This window comes from Lissotriton vulgaris, chromosome 5, assembly GCF_964263255.1.
Source record: "Lissotriton vulgaris chromosome 5, aLisVul1.2, whole genome shotgun sequence".
Classification (NCBI taxonomy): Eukaryota; Metazoa; Chordata; class Amphibia; order Caudata; family Salamandridae; genus Lissotriton; species Lissotriton vulgaris.
Genome location: NC_141693.1, coordinates 1277058784 through 1277079405, shown reverse-complemented (window position 1 = coordinate 1277079405; position 20622 = coordinate 1277058784). Strand labels below are relative to the sequence as shown.

Here is a 20622-nt window from a genome sequence, read left to right as displayed (position 1 = left end):
AGTGTGGGGAAAACGCCCAGGGGTACAATACTGTAGTTCAGCTACAGGGGAAAGGCCTGGTGACATGGGACAAAGGAGCCTGGAAAGATTCAGGGAAAGGTTCTATATAAAAAAAACATGCAACAGGTAAACTAAATGTGCTGAACACCCAGCTAAGGTATTATGCTGAGAGAGAGCTGCATTTATAAGTCTGGGTATCGATTCCAGATATAGGAAATCATGCAAAGGACAAAACCAGCTAGGAACCTTAGCAATATATACACTGGCTCTGGGAGAACAAGCTGAAAACCTTCTGTTGAAAATTACTGATCATGGCTATTTTAGGAGGACTAAATTTAAAACGATTATAGCAGCGCATAGAATATGGACGTCATTCGCTAAAAAATTTGGATTATGAAGGTACAATGCCTACACTAGGTTTAGAGGGAATCCCAATCTACCTGATGAAATATTTACAGGGGCGGTTTTTAATGACTGGCTAAGTCACGGGATCACAAAGGTGGGGGATATTATGGGAGCACAGGGGGTAATGCAATTTGGTGACTTACAGGCAATATATGGATTGGATACAACACATTTTTTTAAGTATCTGCAAATAAGAAGCTTTATCAGGACAAAAACTGGAGGGGTGGAGGGATTTAGTTTAAATCACATTATGGATATTATAGAGAATGGAACAGAGGGTTCAATAAGAAGATTCTACTCAGAGCTGATAGAACATCAGGCTGATGATCTGATTAAATTTGAGAATAAATGGATACAGAAACTGGGAGTTGATAAGAGCTGTTTCTATAGATCACTGGAATTAGGCCAGAGACTCCTATGTTCAGCACCACTACAAGCCCAACATTATAAGACTCTTTATTGCTTATATCATACGCCAGCCAGGATAGCACAGTGGGGTGGTACAAATGGGATTACATGTCCAAGGTGTGATAGTGACGAAGCTGACCTTACCCATATGCTTGCGAGCTGCACTCATTTGAAAACCACCTTTGATGGAATAAAAACATTTCTTAATAATACATTGAGGATAGAAATCATGCTTACTCCAACAGTGGTGATGCTTGGAATTAATCAAAATGCTTCCAGTGCAGCTTATGAATATTTTATATTTGTAGCTATGGCCGTCTTGAGATTATGTATTACCTCAGCTTGGCTGGATCGTGTACCTCCTATATTCCACCAATGGTTAATGAGGCTATTGAATATATACAATCTTGAAAAAGCAATTTATGCTAGGAAAGGGGCAACTAGTAAGAAAATTGGTAAGGAAATATGGGATCCTATACAAAGATGGAGAGATATAGATCCAGGGTAGGAATTATTAAACCTGTGAATCACTGATTGATTTATTTGTCTGACAGAACTGAAAGAAGATATATGATTTATTTATGTCTTTATGTCTAAATGAAACTATAAGGGATTATAGTATGAATGTTTAAGTTTACAAATTGTACACATGTGTGGACCATCTAAATATGGACCTTATAGTATTTTACGTTACTACTATCTGGGTTTTTTTATTGTAATGTTTGTATTCTTTTAGCGATTTGGATGTTAATTTCTAATATCCTGTATGTATATTTTTTCTTTGATGTGCTATGTACCCATATGAAAATGGGGGAAAAAAACCAATACAAATACTTAAAAAAAAAAAAAAAGGAAATCATGCAAAGGACCAAGTTATTTCAGATGGGTTGAAAGTTCATCCACATATATGAAGCATAAATAAATGATATGGGGAAAGCTCCTCAAAGAAATAAGCGTTTCATACCAAAGAAAACAGGGGGTGCATACAGACTCACCCATATTTCATTAGACCAGAAGGGGGTTTGTTGATATATTCCATCAAGAGGGAGACCTGCACTGTGGTGTACTGCTGTGTGAACAAAGATGGTGAAGGCAGGGCCAGGCAGGCTGAGCGGGTATTGGGTGTTTCCTTAGGAGGCTGGAATGGTAAGGCCAGGTTTCTCAGTGGTGGGGGCTGGTTTTGTTACTGGGGGCAGTTTTGCAACAGTGCTGCAATATCGGCCCCCAGTAACAAAAGCAGTAATGCACACTTGCTTAACCCCACGGGGAGCTGGCCTGACAAAGTTGCCAGGGCTGATTTGGGTTCTCAGTCCAGTCCTGGGTGAAGGATTGTGGCAGAGGAGCTGAGATGGCCAAATCCGATATTAAATCAGCATCTCATGTGTTGCTGGTACATCCCAATGCCTTTCTTCTTAAGAGGATACAAAATGGCAGCAACATTTTTGTTGACATTACCACAACAATGGCGTCGGTGGTTTCCTGCACTATATTTGAGAAGTTCCTCTTTTTCCTTCACTGGGTGGTGAGATGGAGGTCAGGATGTACCAATGTTTATTTCTTCTTTGTGGGAGTTGGAGATGGACAGAATGAGTAAGCCGTGATTTTCAATAATTTCTTGTGGACAGTTGAAGGCTTGGGGTTGGTAGGAGAAAAGACAGAAAAAACAGTGATGGTGCTGGGTTGACTAGGATTTGAGTTGGATTCAGAAGTTATGGAAAATAGTTTGCCTGGGAAGAAACGAAGGTTTAAGAGAGCTTGTGCACGACATGAACAGATTTGTGAAAGTGAGAGCTGGAAAAGTGCAGCAATTGCACACTATAATTTTTACTGTAAAGTATTAGTGTTATGTTATGTTATGTTAAAGGTATTTGGTACCGCGCACATACACCAATGGTTTCTTGGCGCTCAAAGACCAGTGGATGAGGGCACAAGGGGGTGGGTGCAGCTAGCCATGGGCAAGGCAGAACAGATATGTTTTCAGGGATTTACGAAAGGTAGAATAATCAGGGCTGAGCCGGATTGAGAGAGGGAGGGAGTTTCAAGTGGACGGGGCAAGTAAAGAGAAACAGGCACCACCGTGCTTCTTGCGTTTGAACCTGGGAGTGATCAGAAGATTGTAAGCAGAGGATCTGAGGTGTCGAGAAAGAACATAGGGGTGCAAACAGAGGGAGATAAAGACAGGAGCAGAGGCAAAAAGAGATTTGAAAATAGTACATCCCAGTTTGAAGATGCAACGTTACGCAACAGGGAGCCAGTGTAGGGTTTTTAGCAACGGGGTGGCATGTTGGTTTTTGCTGCTGAAAAATTAATCTGGCTGCCTGGTTTTGTACCAGTTGGAGGCGTTGGAGATGGTATGCCGGAATCCCCACGTATAGACAGTTGGCATAGTCTAAACGTGAGGTGACCAGGGCCATGATAACAAGGGTGAGAGCCTCTGGTGATAGGAACCTTCGGATCTTCCCGATTCTGCGGAGATGGTAGAAGCAGGCCGAGGTAACAGCGTTGATGTGCGGCCGCATCGAAAGGTCGCTAGAGATGGTAACACCTAGGCTCTTCACAGAGTTAACTGGGCAGGGAGGGGGACCAAGGGCAGGGGGCCAAAAATTGGAAGTCCAAGGATGTGGGTGCCCGCCAATCAGGACCAGCTCTGTCTTGCTCGGATTGAGCTTCAGCTGGCTGAAGTTCATCCACTCATAGATGGTAAGCATTGTGGTTTGGAAATTAGAGCAGGAAAGAGGGGAGGGGTCGATGGGAAAGATAAGTTGCAGATCATCTGCATAGTTAAAAGTGGTAACAGAAGAATGACGAAGAGAGACAAGGAGGGGTTGCATATAAAGATTAAACAAGAGAGGGGACAAGGCAGAGCCCTGGGGAACACAACAGGAAAGTGAAATACGGGGAGCAGAAAAGGAAGACAGATGTACCGATTGGGAACGTAGTTGGAGAAAGGACACAATCCAAGACAGGGCCAGGCCAGAGATGCCAGCATTTCTTTTTTTTTTTTTTAAAACCTTTATTGATGAATGCACAATACACAGCGTCTGCCTACAACCCAGCAGGGCCGGCCGCTATGACATAAACCAGAGGAACGAAGAGTAAATTAGGAGACAGTACGCTGCTAGAGCGATCTTTTAGAGTCCACATTATCGGGCAAAACATATCACCATACAAATAGGATAGGAAAGGTTTAATTTTATGTTTTTGTCGAAAGAACAACAACACACAAACACATGGTAGCATAGTGGCAAGGGTCGCTGGAGGGGGGGGGGGAGAAATTGACCAGTAAAGAAGTACATATGGCAAGAAGGGGGGCGAGCACGAGAGGAAAACAAAGCGTGTAGTGAAATTGGAGGAGGAACGCAAATCATGGAGAGGAGGGGAGAGGAACCTCATAGTCTAGCGGGGGAGAGCAGATATCTCTGCGATACGTATTCCACTGAGCCCAGACTCTGGACCATTTCTTTGGACGCCCCCGCGCCTCATACACAGTTTTCTCCCGAAACATGGACCAGTCCATATTCTCTTTCCAGGCACTGAGCGATGGCAATCTAGGGGAGCCCCAGAGCTGCGCGATGTCTCTCTTTGCGACCATGTTGCCCAGGGTAACCCAAAGTGTCTGGGCAGCATTGCAATCAGACGGTTCCCACACGTTTAACAGACAACGTCTCGCTTCGGGAAGGAGAGGGATCCCAGTGACACGACTCATGACATCATGCACCCTGGACCAATAGGCCACAATCATCGGGCATTCCCAAAGCACATGAAGAAAGGTTCCATCCATCCCACACCCACGCCTGCACCGTCCATCCGAAACCAAACCCATTCGCACCAGACGCATTCCAGTCAAATACACTCGGTGGAGGATCTTCAACTGGACAAAGCGAAGCCGAGCCGGAATAGCCACCTCCTTAGGGGAGGACACAGCTGACTGCCAGTCCTCGTCGTCTAATTCGAGTCCGTCAGCCGTCTAGGAAGCCCGGAGCTTCTCAAGTTGGTCAGCCCTGTTGTTGACAAGCTTTTTATATATCAAGGAGATAGTGCTATCGGGGACGTGGCCGTCTAGAACACGATCCTCCAGAGGGGAGGACTGTGGGATATCGGTGCCAGATGGAAAGACGGAGGACAAGGCGTGTCTCACCTGCATATATCGGAAGTGCTCTCTATCGTCGAGCCGGTATTCCAATTTCAACAACTCAAAGGATTTAACCGCGCCCCGTGCCCATAGATCCTCCACCGTGCTAATCCCAATCATGTCCCACTTCTCAAATCCCTTCGTCTTCCACAGGTTGCCCAACCGGTCTGAATCGTATAGTGGCGTCATACGTGTCAGTCTACCACCCCAGCCCGTGGCCACGGTGGCGTCCCTCAATGCCCGAACTGCACATTTCGTCGGGCCCGTAAGGAGTCGAAAGGGTGCCTTGGAATAAAGAGCCCTATTAAAATTGCCACCGGGTAACAATAGCTTATCCAAGGCAAAAGCGGGAGCGGGCTCCGGAGCGTACGTCACATGGTTGATAGCGCTCAGGTGCGAGGCCCAGTAGTACCGTCTAATGTCTGGCAGCGCAATACCACCATCATACCAGGAGAGGGTAAGCTTGGACAGGGCAATGCGGGCACGGCCATCCCAGATCAGTTGTCGCTGTAGACTCTCAACTTCACGGAAGTAGCGAGCAGGGACAGGGTCGAAAAAGTTCTGTAGGGCGTAAAGGAATCGGGGGAGCGACATCATTTTAAAGAGTGCCGCTCGACCCAATGGGGATAAGGGCAATTCACGCCACCGTCGAACGTCTTGCTTAAGTCTTCGGAGCGGAGCATACAAGTTTCGCTCGTAGCGGACCGAGGAGGTCATGGATATATATATCCCCAGATACTTAAAGCCGTCGGTAGCTACCAGAATGGGAAACCTGCGGGGTAGAGGCGGCAGAGTCCCAGCTATAACGTAGACACAGGACTTAGTCCAGTTGATGACAAGTCCCGAGTTCTTACCAAAGGACGTGAGAACGTCGAAGAGAACGTTAAGCGACTTTTGAGGGGAAGTGAGATAAAGGAGGATATCATCCGCGTACAAGGAGACACGATCCTCGAGGTCTGGAGACCATCTAATACCTTTAATAGAGGGTTCCCACCGAAGCCATGCGGCAAGGGGCTCGAGCGCCAATGCGAATAGAAGCGGGGAGAGCGGACAGCCCTGGCGCGTGCCACGGCCTAAAGGAAAGGGGTCAGAGCATCTACCATTGACCGCGACCTGAGCCAATGGCCGTTCGTAAAGGAGTTCGACCCATGCGATGAAATTAGGGCCAAAACCAAATTTAGCGAGGGTAGCCCAGAGGTAGGGCCATTCGATAGTGTCGAAGGCCATTGTGGCGTCCAAGGAAACGACCACAGCCGGTTCGGCGAGAATTGGAGCTCTCGCGAGAACACCGTGGAGCCTACGCAGATTGAGGGCAGTATTCCTGTGGGGGATAAAACCGGATTGATCCGGGTGGATCAGGTCGCAAATCACCTTGAGTAAACGATTGGCCAGCACCTTGGCAAGGATTTTAGGTTCCGCATTAAGGAGAGAGATGGGGCGGTACGAGGCACAGTGGTCACGAGGCTTGCCATCCTTATAAATGACCACTATAGTAGCAAGGCGCTGTTCGAGGGGGAGGCTTCCAGCCTCAACCGCCTCGAGAAACATGTGGCGCAGGTGGGCAGCCATCTTGTCCGGACAAAGTTTGTAGAGTTCAATGGGCAGTCCATTAGGTCCCATCGCCTTTCCCGAGCGCAGGGTTCGAATAGCAAGGGCAATCTCATCAACGGTAAAAGGGGCCTCCAGAGCAAGGCCATCCTCATCCGAAACAGTGGGCAGGGCAATGTCTCGCAACAGGAACCTGGAATCGGCCTCATCACGATCACTAACAGGCGTATAAACCTTCCGGAAGTGGTCCACAAAGCAATCAACAATTTCCGCAGGATCAGAGACACTCTCACCAGACTCGCGAACAATGACAGGCACAACACGACTCGCTCGCTCAGCCTTATCCAGCCACGCCAGGAGCTTGCTAGCCTTGTCACCCACATCATACAATCGGCCAAGTTGATTCGCTCGCATCAGTTTAGCAGCATCCGTGACACAAGCTTTATAATCAGCTTGCTTCAATTCCAGAGTGTGCAACAGTGCAGGCGTGTCATTCCCTCCCAACTCACTTTCAAGCGCAGTGATCTCAGTTTCGAGAGCCAGAACAGCCTCCCTCTTCGCCCTACGCTCTGCAGCAATGAATGACAAGGCAGAGCCCCTAATAACCGTCTTGAAGGCCTCCCAAAGAACAGTGGGGGAGGTGACCGAGCCCACATTCTCATTGAAGTAGCAATCAATTGCCTTAACCAAGTCAGAGCGGAGCCGGGGGTTTCGGAAATGCCAGGGAGGAATCGGGGGGACCCTGTTGCCAAGTGGACCACCCACAGAAATCCTCATCAGCAAGGGGGAATGGTCGGAGATACCCCGGGGAAGGTGCCGTACCTCCCGAACAGTGGACAGAGTGGAAGCTAACATGAAAAAATAATCGATACGGGAGAGGCTGCCATGCGCACCAGAGTGAAAAGTGTAGTGCTGGAGTGTGGGATGCAGTGAGCGCCAGACATCTACTAATCCAAAAGTATCAGCCATCTCACTAAGCCACATCTGGGATGGCAACAGCACCCTAGGGGGAAGTCGATCACATTCACCGGACATAACAGAGTTGAAGTCCCCGCCCAGGATTAACAATCCAGCCGGAAGCCCAAGGAGAGTCCTGCCTAGATCAGCATAGGTGGTAGCCTGGAGTCCCGGGGGAATATAGACAACAACAAATACGATCTGTTTACCCTCCTACCTCCCAGAAACAGCAGCATACCGCCCACGATCATCAAGGATAACATCGTCAATAGCAAGAGCAAGGGAAGACTTTACCATAATACCCACGCCCCGGGACCCAGAAGTGAAACCAGCATGTGCAACCAGGCGATATCCCCGGCGGTCGAGGGCTTTACAAGCATTTCCAATTAAGTGGGTCTCCTGAAGGAACACAACATCAGGGGCATGGCGCCTCAGGAATTGCAGTACAATGCCCCGCTTGATCCTATCGCCCAATCCGTTTACGTTCCAAGAAAGAACCCGCATTTCACCCCCCCCCCATAGCAACAGAAACATTCCACCCCCCTCCCCCTCCACAACCCATGATTCGGAATGATAGCAAACTGTGAAATACCATGAAAACAGAGACATAACAAACTAAACGAAACACAACCCAGTACCCAGGAACCAACCCCCAAACAGAAACCCGTTGCAACACCCCCCTCCCTGCACCCCTGCTGACTAAAAAGCCACCCCAACTGCAGTGTGCCTGTCGCCCCATCTTATCTACACAAAGAACCCCCCGAGGAGGAAGGGAGAAATCACCCGTTCCCGCACCGCCACGGGCATTACTATAAAACACAAAGTTAGTTTACTCAGTCCAATATGTAGTCTCAATCAGGACCTCCGGGGCCCCATATTACTCCTGAGCCGTTGCACCACCTTCCGCACCACCAGGGCCTCCGCTCCCAGAGTCGTCTGCCGGCAACGAGTCCAACCAGTCAGCTGCACGGTCAGGCTGATCAAAAAAGTATGCACGTTCTCGATATTCAATCCGCAGTCGGGCCGGAAACAGCATGGCGTATTTCAGCCCCCGATCCCTTAAGCGACGCTTCACTCCAAGGAACCCTGATCGTTGTCGCTGCACTTGGGGTGTGAAATCAGGATAGATGGAGACAGAATTGTTATCGTATTTCAACGGGCCGTGTTTACGGGCGGCCTGGAGGATAGCGTCCCTGTCTCGGTAGTGAAACAGTCTTGCGATGATAGGCCTCGGTGGGCTTCCTGGTTTCACTTGTCCTCCTGGAAAACGATAGGCGCGCTCTACGGCAAAGAACTTACTGAGTCCTGCCGGAGCAAGTTTAGCGACAATAAGTTCCTCGACCAACAAGTCGATCGAAGCAGCACCATCACATTCCGGCACTCCGACTAGGCGTATGTTGTTCCGCCTGGCCCTGTTGTCATAGTCCTCCATCCGCTTGAGCAGCAGATCGTGCGAGGCACGCAGATTCCCAATCTCAGACTGCGCCTCCGCCATGTCCGTCACCAGACTCGACGCTTTAAGATCCAGAGCCTTCACCCGCTCATTTGTTTTGGCTAAATCGGCCCGAATAAGAGTTACATCCACAGCCACAGTGTCTATTTTGGACACTACGGCTTCGAATTGCTGACTCATATCGGCCTTAAGTCCAGAGATGGCAGCCAACAGATCTTGGAGCGATACTTCCGTAGAAGACGGCATGTCCGTGTGAGGTCCTTCAGCACCCCCGGCTGCAACACCGGGGGAGCCTCTCGGCTGGGTGTAGCGTTCGATCATATTGGACTGGATCGAGCCCCCCCGGGTTGCAGCCTTCCTGCGCTTTTCAGCCTCCGCTTTTGTTGCCATGTCGCATTCGATGTTGGCCGAGTAGCCAGGAGAGGCAGAGATACGGAGGAAGAATCCAGAAACTCCGGCGTGCAGGTGAAATAGGAGTATCGTGGCCTCCTCGCCAGTCCTAAGATGGAAAGTGTGGACCGTGAGGGCAGCAGGCGAAGGCGAAGTAGGAGGAGACAAGAACAATGAGGCTGGAAACTGAAAGTGAAAGCAGTACACCTCCGGTGGGCCAGATGCCAGGCAGCCGCTGTTGTTGAATTACAGGTCGGCCACAATAGGTAGCCGAGTCCCCGGTCGTGCCCGTGGGCAGGCCAAAAAGTTGAAGATGCCAGAAAAACGGTCCCCAGTGTCCGATTGCGACCAAAAAAGGATCGTCAGCATCAGTAAAGATAGCGCTTCAAAAGCCTGTCGAAATGATCAGGATAAGTGAAGGATAGATAAAGAAGGGCGGCGCGGGTCTCGGGAGCTCTCTGCTCACGCGACCATCTTGGATGCCCGCGTAGCTCCTCCCCCCGATGCCAGCATTTCTGACACGGTCGACCAAGATGTCATGGTCGACCGTGTCAAAAGCGGCCGAGTAATGTACGTTAGTGGTCCGCAGAGTAATGTACAGATGTCTGGCCATACATTCACATGCAGAGAAAAACTGCCTGATGAAACAGTGTGTTTAAGCAATAGTGTTTGAGATGATTTGAACATTTGGGACACACACTTGTGTGCTTTTAATGGAAATTGTATGTAGCAGGACAAAAAAGCAGGGCACTGGCAATGGGAAATATGCACATATGCTGATGGGTCATTGGGGTTCATTGTGCATTGGGAAGAGAGATCGCCCAACAATTAAATAGCAGGAAATCAGAGTACTGCTCTTCTGGAATTCTCCCCCGTTTTTTTGGCAGTAACTATATGGGCCGCTGCTTAGAGCAACTCAAAAATGATGTTTGCTTCGATAATGCAACAATGGTGCACACTGTGAATATGCGGCAGTAAAAGACTGGTAGTGGAACTGTTTGCTGCAAGCTATGCTTTTTAAATGCTTGGATCTAAATATTGTAATATTATTTTGAACATTCCACGTACCTGGAGCATCTAACAAAAAAGCGGATGTTTTATCTTGTTCCCATTGCGAAAGGTTCAGTGGTTTGGGCTAGAGAGAAGAGAGATACACTCAAGTGCCCGAAAACACATTGTAGCTAACCAAGAAACCATTGTTGGAGGCCTCAATCTTTCCCTCCACAAGAAACACTAAAAATCTCTATGTAGTGAATTTGACGCAAGGGTTGCTTAGTCAACATCAATTAAGGAAAAGGTATGGAAAGGGGTTACATGGAATCTGTATGCTTAATAGTTGATTGGAAAATTAATAGCTACCTCCACTCTAGCAGGAAAGTGACATTGTTGATTTTCAAAAGGTTGGAAGGTTATTTGGGGAGATCTTGTTATTCAGAATGGGAAGGAGTTTTGAATAGGGCTTGATTTGTGACAATGTTATTTGGGGTGTTGTAATTGCAGAGCTAGTAGGTGGTTTGAGTGGAGAGGCTTCATTTTATGAAGAAGTGGAATAGTTATATTCTGGATAGGAAAGAGCAATCCAGAGGTTTGGGGGCAGCAGTGGTTAGATGGTGTGACGTGATGCCCTAGGGCAGCATTAAGTCTGTATAATGAGTTAATGGGTAGTTTGGTCACACATTCATATGGAAGTATGCAGATGGAAGCTGGGTGAAAGGGTAAGGGTGGCAGGTGCTAGTATTTCTGAGAAAGTGTTTCTTAAGATGCTAGTTGTCTTTGGAGAACTAGGACACCCATTCCCTATGGATTGGGATGGCCACGTAACCCATGATAATTGTTGTGATGAGGAAAGATGTGAGAGACTAGGCAGATGAAGTTGAACATTTAAAGGCCATGTATGTGTGCATGTTTACAGTGTATGGAATGGCAGGGAAGAACATCATTGACTCGCTCTGCTTTGTTCTTTTAAGAGTGACAGAAAGCCCAGCAAAGTTTCTTGCAAATATGGATTTGTGGCCATTCAATTGTTAATGGTCATTTGGAATGGACAAAGCGTCTACCAATTAGAGTTAAGAAGGGCATCAGTAAGGGCTCAACATCCGAAAGGGCAGGCAGAAAGTTAAAAAGTGTGATGATTTCTTGCAATATGATGGGATATGGGACATCTGAATATACTTAGCAACAGACCATAGGTGACAGAAATATGCATCTTCTGGGAGAAATACTGCTTGTGGCAGGAGAAGAGAAAGAAAAAGTTAAGGAGAAATTCTGTTGAATTCATATGATTTCCATTTGGACAATAAGATATGATTGGGCAGAAATGTCCCTGAGGAGCAGGCATGCTGTTGTACGAAGAGGTGATGAACAAGAAGAAGAGGAACATGTCCCAATAGTGCGGAAGGCAAATGCAAGATTGATGAAATGTGTGAGAAGCTATGTTCATATTTTCATGGTTGAAGAGATAAAGTTTGAAAAAGAAATTTTTACCTACCTCAATCAAAGAAACCATTATCAACTAATGAGTTGGTGTCCGAGCTTCATTTACCATCCTATCTAATGGTATCTAAATGAAAGTGAACTAAGCTTTCAGCCAAATAACCCATTGAAAAATCAGCAATAAACCATGCTCCTACCTTCCGGAGAAGTGTTACACAGAAGGGTCACGGTCCGGCTTCTCATGCCATTGCTTCCAAGAAGAGTTAGTCCGATCTGGTAGGAGGTGTTTGGCGCCAAGTTCCGCAGACTCGCCTCCCTCTCCATGGTCATCATACTCAGGACATGTAGGCGGACCCTTTCGGACAGCTTCTCGACCTCCAACCAGCAGGAGTCTGTATCTTCCCGTGGTTGAGACCAGTTCAGGTACAGCCCCGTTTCATTGGACCAGCAGAGTGGTGATGTTACAGGGTTCGGCTCTGAAAATTAGATGCATGTTAAACAAGGTTCCAGAACCAGAAAACTCATATTATGATCCCAATTTCTGTGCACACCCATGTTTGCTCAGGGATCAGAATTAAAAAGTCAGATGTTTATCACACGATGTAATTACTGCACATCCAGTTAAATATCAGCAGGCCAAACCTGCTCTTATTTAACAAGACAAAATACCTGGTAATTACCAGTTCATATGTATTTTGGTGTCTCCAAGCACCAACATACATTTGTTATGCTCCATTCTTGGGAAAAACTAGAAATAAGTCTATTTATTGTACTTGACAAATTCTGACTCCTTTGGAATCAGATGTCTTTGGGTGTGATAAATGTTGCAACAGACACTGGCTCTTCTGAGGTTCTCAGTGCTTGAAGCTACTAAATCCACTGGCCAGGACTCTTGCACACCCTGTATATGCAGGTATGCTGCAATTACTCACCGGAGATTGTAATGCCGCCTGCTTACTGTTTCTTACATCTTACACTCAGATATAATTTAAAAATAAAATAAGATACGGTAAATTATTGCCCACATAAATGGGTTTAGAATCTTATAATGGTGCTTCCTGGCGTCTAACATCAAACAAATAGACAAGTCTTATTTATGTCACACTTGACAGACATCATGCACAACATTGAAGATTCATTAGCACCATGCACTTTCATGGAGTCTTGGTCATTTCCATAACATTGTCTTAAAACATCTCAGTAGAGTTACAGCCGGTCCCATTCAACTCGCCTTTCATACCTCAAAAAAACTTCAAACGTCCCTATATTATTAACTTCTTTCACCTCCGCGCAGACTCAATCTTTCCCATAGCACTTGCTTAGAACACTTACATATGGCTTAAACGACTAATTAAAAAGTGCTTCTTTATCACTCGGAATAATGATCCTCTGAGGAGTAATTGACTACTTATTGATCCCATGGGACAGCCTGCTAATAGCAAAGTCTTGAACTCTTCTAAAAAATTCAGATGACTGACCCTTCGTCACAGATCCACAGATCAACAACTTGCCACTTGCATTAGGAGCAACAGCTCATTTGAATCTTAGCAAACGGCTGCGCTAATTTAAGGGTGAGCTTACTTTGCCATGTACTGGTTGTGCAAAGTATTGCAGCTAGCCTGAACAATTGGCAATTTCAGAGTATTGCGAAAGCTCCAGCCTGCAGAATACTATTTTGACTTCCTATGCGGCAGGTACAAAATATTTAAATGTAATATGCAGTCCTACATGCAACTAATGTAGGCAAGCGAGGGCAGGGAAAAGGTGTATCTGGTTTTTAATGGTCAAGACAATGGGCATTGCAATTTACCATCTATCAATATACAACGTATACTTTTTCAGTTGTGAAGCCTACATGATGTAGTTACTCTAGCCACATCACAACACTGCACCTCGGGCCGCAAATATAGGAATGCCAATTCTTTTTATAGGGGCAGGATGTAGTGTAAGCATGGGCGGAAAATCCGTTTCGCTCGCGGATTTTGCGGATTTTCGGTAAATTCGCAATCCGCGAGATTCGCGAATCTCCCGCAAAATCCGCAAATCCGCGAGCAGCGGATTTTGCTCGCACTGCTCGCACTGTTCGCGTGAGTTCGCGGCTTCCCAGTACAACTTCGCGCCCCGCGAATAAGTGCAAAATTGCAGAAATACGATCTTAGCAAAACTGAAACTACTTACCAGGTTCAAAAGTTCAGGCTCATCATTAGTAGCCATTTCCTGTAGTGCTTCCTGAGGGGCCCCTCCAGAGTTCAGTTGCCAGTTGCAACTATTATGTGACCCTACTCTGAACCTCAGAATAGTTACACATATGCCACAAAGGTCCTGAATTACAGCTAAGGGAGACAAGCAGGAGCCAGGCTGGAGGTTCAAATCCATTAATCAGCCCCTAATTCATTATTGTCAGTTGGGGCAGGGCAGGTGTTGTAACTAATTTTGCAACAATGAAAGCACTTAGCAAGTTCAAAAGATCACTAATCAGGAAGCACTAAGGAAGCAGGTGCCAGCTAAAAAAATATTCTGTGACACATTAATCAGCCCCAAATTAATTCAGGTCACTTGAGGCAGGGAAGGTGTGCTTGCGTTGCCACAATAATGTACACTGACTGGACAACCAGAGGGTGCTGTGATGAAACAGAGGGTGGCATGGGTGGGCCAGAGGGTGGCATGAGTAGTCAGAGAGTGGCAGTGGTGAAGAAGAGTGTCCCAAACAGGCTGGACACGTAGAAAACAACAAGTTCGCGAAACTTGCGACCCGACAGGTAAGTTCGCAATTTGCGACATTGTACAAAACCCTCGCGAACTGGCAGAAACCCGGGCAAACACACAAAAAAAAATCCGCAAATTCGCAAGAATTCGCGGATTTTGCGGATTGCGAGTTCGCAAATCCGCAAAATTCGCGAACGCGAGATTCGCAAAATTCGCCCATGCTTAATGTAGTGATGGCCCCATGTAGGTGGCAAGAGACAAGTCTTAATTAATAAGTATCCCCAGTTCTTTACCACAAGGTACAATGACAAACAGGATCCCAATAAGTCCAAAGAGATTTGTTTTCATAGTCGGAAACTTCCCTCTTTCTCACTATAAGTTTCCAAAATAATTGGCTGTATCCAGCAGAAAATGGCAACAAGACAAAACTGTAAGCAGTCGGCTGAGTTCAGATAGGATGATTCAACAAGCTGAAATGTCAATGGATCATCTGCATGTATGAAAACTCTGGCTAATATAACATGAGTTTGGGCAATAGCCTCAGATGAACAATGAATAATGCTGGTCTCAAGGCAGAGCCTTGGGCACCCATTATGTTACTGTCTGTGCAGCTGAGGTAAAGGAAAAGGAATTCATGTTCAGCTGAGTCAAAAAACAGCCATCACACAGCTCATTCTGTCTCTCTGTCATGAAGCCTGCACTTACCGACTGGTACCAAGGAGCTCCTTGAAGAGTTGTGGTAAGGTCCCACTACAGAACTAACAGACACAGAATAATTTCTGCCCGGGACCAGACCTTGAAAAGCATACTGGGATTCTTCTTTGCCTAGGGTCTGGTTCTTTGATGCGGTCTGATCCCAGAGATCCAAAAGCCAGACATTGTAGTGATCCAGGATCCCGCCGGACCTGCTCCATGACAGCACCAGCACTGTGTTGTTCTCTTCTATCACAACAGATACATTCTGTGGCGCCAGCGGGTCTGGAGGACAAAAGAAGACATCAGGCAGGGTGACAGCAGGCCTGATGGAAGGATCAACCTAGCCTACGTTGTGCAACAGCGAAGGTCATGCAGGGTCCCACTGTGAATGTCTACCAGGGGTTACCAAATTTTGGCTGCTTAGTATTTGCCTAACATTATCAAATTCATATTACATTATACAATACGTTTACTGACTAAACTCAAAGTTTTGTATTCTGATTACATACACTTTGTTGCTTCAATGTCATACATAGGATTTTCTGCTAACACGGAAATACAACATATGGACCAAAAATAGATTTTATCACTATTCACATAATGTGTTCCTCGAGTTTGATAGGTAAGATACGATAAAACAACCACTCAGACAAGACTTCCTGATCGAGGAAGGCATGGACCTGTGGCACAGTGATTGAGAGATCAAATAATCTCACTTTAGAAGTGTGGACAATGTCTTCCATAGCGTTCTGTAAAACATAATTAAAGGTGAAACAGGTTCCCATCGCAGGCCATGCATTCTACCAAGACGGGTCTGCAGCACACTCATAAGGCAAGTGGCCATTCAGAGTCACATTGCTAAAGTGGAATCTAGCATGCACACATAGTAGAGTAACGCACAATCAACTTGCACTTCTGGGTAACCCTGATAAAACGGGTTCTCATATCAACGGACGGGGAAGTCAGATATGATGCAATGGGGGCTGTGCAACTCTTGCTTTGGGAGAGGTCCCAACAGCTCACACCACTATTTTGCATCATGTTGAAAGATCTGGGTTTCAGAGAAATGTACTGAGAAGTGGGGCTAAACAATCAGATAAGCTACATCAATGTCATTTAAGAATGCAAAAACAAAGGATTATTTGTTGGCAAAGTTAGCACAGAATATTGGTCTGGAACAAGATGTATTCATCACGTCGACAATTATTCCATAATTTTTATATAATTCACGTAACAATCGTTCTGATTGCTCATGCCAAACAACCACTGGTAATTGATCAAAATAGGAATATTAACCATATTAACTACCACCACAAAATCAGCTCAACAACGTCTACGTGCTCTTATTCAAACATGCCCCCAAATTATCAAGAAATGTTCCCATTAGCTAGTTTAGAGTTTACTATCCCATACGTTTTATTAAGTGACATTCAGTTGGTTGAAGGGATCATGGTGAGTGGCAGTGTCACAGACTTACTGCCAGAAATTATAACAGGTGCTTGGTAGCTACTTGTCGTCTCTCTTTGGCTAAGTTGTTAGTTCGCGAGCACACATCAAATGAGCAATGACAGTGATGCGCCGTTCACAGCCCACTCTTGCTCTCACTCACGCGCTTCCAGAAATGGATAGCAAGCACCCTTACTGCCTCCGTTCTTAGTACCGGACACAGCTGAAACAACACCCACATGCCGTAGGCCACGGTGTGAGATGGCTACCCTTCTCACGGCATGTACCACTATAAGGTTTAGCTTTTAAGGTGCACACCAAGGAATGAGTGAAAGGAAATGTTAGTACAATAGTTGATGGCAGAGGTCGCAACGAGTAAATGAAGAATCAATGGAAGATGAATGGTAAATACAAATCCAGGCAGGCTGTTATTAAAGCATGCATTCTTCCTCATCATGGCCTCTTCCAGTGAGCTCAGGGAGCGCTGGATTCAGCTATGACTCACACCGCCATGCTTATAGTCTGATGAATGGGGCTTCTTCAGTAGCACAGACCAAGCTCTTCTCCCTTATTGAAGATGCAACTTTTTTGCAAGAGGCAAACATGCCAAGCCTCTTCCAGAGAGGCTGTAGACCACAGTATACTCAAAGGTCACTCATGGAGCATCATGGGCCATATCACTCTCTGGGGCCGTGGAAATGGCTGCGAAAACCCAGTGCTGTATGTGAGGTTATCCTCCTTCCTGTATGTTATATTATATCACAACCTGTCTGATCCGCACAAGCATAAGCCTCAAGGTATTCGATGCACAGACAATCATTTGACCAACACACGTCCATTACCACCCAAAGGCGCTTCAGTGCACGGAAGCCCAATCTATAAAATACAAGGACTCACAAGTCCAATCGGTGACGTTTTCTGCCGATGTAGAGTAGGGTCCAGCCTTTGCCGCCAACTCAATGTTATACTTGTTTCCAGGAGTCAGTCTCGAGAAGAGGAAATCTTTGGAATGTTTCCCAAGAGTTGCTTTTCTTGAAATGGTGCCCAATCTTGCATCGTAGAGAAATGCGACAAATGCATCTCGCTCGCCTGCAGCATGCTCCCACAATGCTTGCAGCCTGAAGGAGCTGGCCTTGTTTGTGGCACTCACTTTGCATGGCGCTAAAGGATCTAGAAATAGAACAACATGACAAAAGCACATACATTCAGAGCAATTCGTAGCATCTCTGAATTGTATTTATCAAATGATTAAAATAAAAACTCTATAAGCATCAAAAACACAACACAATTGTACTGGTCATGAATGGCTAGTGAGGACTTCAACAAGCTGGGAGGACCTTCGTTCTTCCAATGCAACCCTCTGACAGCAGTAGATTGCAGAACAAGAGGTTCCTCGCTCAATAGCAGTGAGTATCTCCCTGTCTGAGGTTAAGACCTTTTGCAACTTGCTTGAACAAAAATAAGATGCACAAAGCTAACAGTAAAACTCGCTGCTCTTTTGGCCTTAAATGCCCAGAACCATTTAACAATCAGTTTATTCAGATAGATAAAAAATACAACATTTATCACAGAGACTCTGCAAGAGTAGATTACAGTATAAAACATAAATCGAGACATTTATTAATGTTGCTAACTACAGTAGCAAGCATAGAATGCATCTAGGCCTGGTAAAACGCCGACACTCAAACGATTCAGGCTAGCACTGACAAATCCAGGTTTAATAGTTATGACGTCACGCCTTCCAATACCATAAACAGATTAACCTAATTCTTGATGGGTAATCACATTTGGTCTTTCCCTTACCAAAAAGGCTATGTATAAAAGGAGTGTTTTCACTGGTTGGTGGTGCTAAGGCACAGTTGATTACTTTGGTAGGCCTGACATGGATTGGCAACGATTGAGTGGCAGTGATGGCATTGCACCATTTTGAATTTGTAAGCTTCCTCTCCATTTTAGGGACGGGGTGGGGTACTCTTTATCTTTGAAAATGAATCCTGCTCCTAGGCAGCAGTCTATCACTCCTCTCACACACAGGTGTAGGGGAAAAGAATGCATTGGCTCTTAAGATTTTGCCAATATCGACTGTATGCTCCTTGAATCTTGTCACTTATCAAGGGGTTCAGGCCTCAGGGTTCTTTGATCCCTCACAGCAGACTATCTGGCCAAGTAGCAGGCAGGATACCCCTCAAGCTCGGCAGGGAAGGGAGAGAGAGTGTGTGTGTGTGTGTGTGTGCGCGCACGTTTGATGCAAGCTTGCACTCATGGTGCTTATGTTGTATGTGTCTGGTTGTTCCTGTTCTGTGGGCGAGGAAGGAATGCACTGTTGCTGCAAAGGCACCGCCTCTCCTGCTGCATTTAGTAGCGAATTTTGAGAAAACATTTGTTCCTATGCAAAGGATTATGCTTCGGATTTCTAATCACTTTTTTCTGGGAGGTTTTTAATCAAAGGGGCAGAGATTCCACTCCTGGCAAGAGGTCCCCCAACGGTCCTCGTGACTAGCTGGCCTGGTGAGGTCTGAAACGTTGTCCTCTCTTAGTCCTTTTAGAACGATACAATGTGACTAGTCTAGTGAACACTTCCATCTTGCAGCCCGCACTATTTTCCCATGTGCTTAAGTGCTAAACCCTCACTTCACACTCCATGCTGTTGTCTCTCTCCACAACCCTTAAAGGACCCCCGCTGCACGGGGACAAGGCGACCACAGCGATGCGTCTATAATGTTCTCTCTATTGACCCCCTCAACAATGAAAAGTATCCGCTCCCCCCACAAAGACCAAGTGTGATCACCCATCAAGATTTAAGTTAAACTGTTTATGTGCTTGGATGGCATGACGTCATACCTATTACACCCGGATCTGTCTGTGCTTTTAGGAGTGTCTGCGTTGTAAATCATTTTGATACAGTCCGCCCAGGCCTAGGTGCGTTTTGTGCTTGCTACTGCAGTTATCATCCACATTAATAAACGCCTTACCAGTTCTGGCTGAGAAAATGTACTTTTGCAGAGTCTCTGTGGTCTTAGAGGGGCTATAAAATACCAGTTTACATTCACACGGATGGGGCTCAAGGCCATGCTCTGAACAACACAATCCGTGCTCCCCCCACACAGGGGGACCTGAACAGCACAGGCGCAGAGCACTAGGAAAGGGATGAGTTGAGTCAAGTTAAACTGGAATACAAGATTTCCTTTGCGTATGCATAGGTTACAGTCTTTCTATTATCATACAAGTAGTAGTTACATGTAACATATCTCACAATAGCTGCAATATGCTTATGATGTATGAGTAGAGAAAGATCTAGGTTAAGTGATAACGATATGTGAACAAACCTGTCACCTGCCAGTGATAATTTTGACCTTAATTCTCTCGTGGAAGTATTTAAAAAGAGTAAATATGTATGGAAATTAACGATAAAAAAATATAATGCTACAAAACTCAACTTTCACAGAAGAATCATTTTGTGTCAAAGTTGCAGAATCGAAGGTGGACACAGTAGTGAATGTCATCATTCTAAAGGTCACCCGCCAGAATAACTGCACTATTAAGCACACTCGAAAGTGAAAGCTGTCTCTCATGTTTGCACTTTTAAATCATTATTGTGAGATCAGTGGCAGGTGTTGTAAACCACTCATGATCTCGAAATAAATAGATTATTAGCAGGACAAGCAGAAAGAAACTGGACTCTGGCGGACATAGGCTATGAGCACTGCCTTCACTCAGTTAAAAGCTAATAGACTACACATTGACTCCCTGATGAAGAGCGTGCAGAAGTTATTTTTAATCTACAACATGTTTACGTCCTACATAAACATCAATTCCAAGATTAAGGCTTCTCTTTTACTCTGTGAAATAAATAGATTCCACCTTCGTGAAGTAGGTGATGGACATCTACCACGGAGAGGGCAGAATGCATTTCGAAGGCTCCATTGTGGTACAGACGGGTGACGTCTGCCTGACCATGAGTACCTGCTAAGGGTTTGCAATATAGGCTTATATCTGGGTGTATTCAGTTATTAGTTCAGCCTAAACAATAAAAAATAGCCCATTTGAA

The 20622-nt window shown here is 45.9% G+C and overlaps 1 protein-coding gene across 1 annotated transcript in view; it reads right to left on the bottom strand.

The window, feature by feature from the left end:
- The window catches only part of LOC147712454 (receptor-type tyrosine-protein phosphatase V-like), a 558680-nt gene that overhangs the window by 207655 nt on the left and 330403 nt on the right, over positions 1-20622 (bottom strand). The window contains exons 23-25 of the mRNA XM_086923127.1: positions 17472-17744; positions 15138-15410; positions 11924-12202 (exon numbers count right to left, since the gene is read on the bottom strand). Of these exons, the coding sequence (XP_086779253.1) occupies positions 11924-12202; positions 15138-15410; positions 17472-17744 (825 nt within the window). The remainder of the gene's footprint in view (positions 1-11923; positions 12203-15137; positions 15411-17471; positions 17745-20622) is intronic.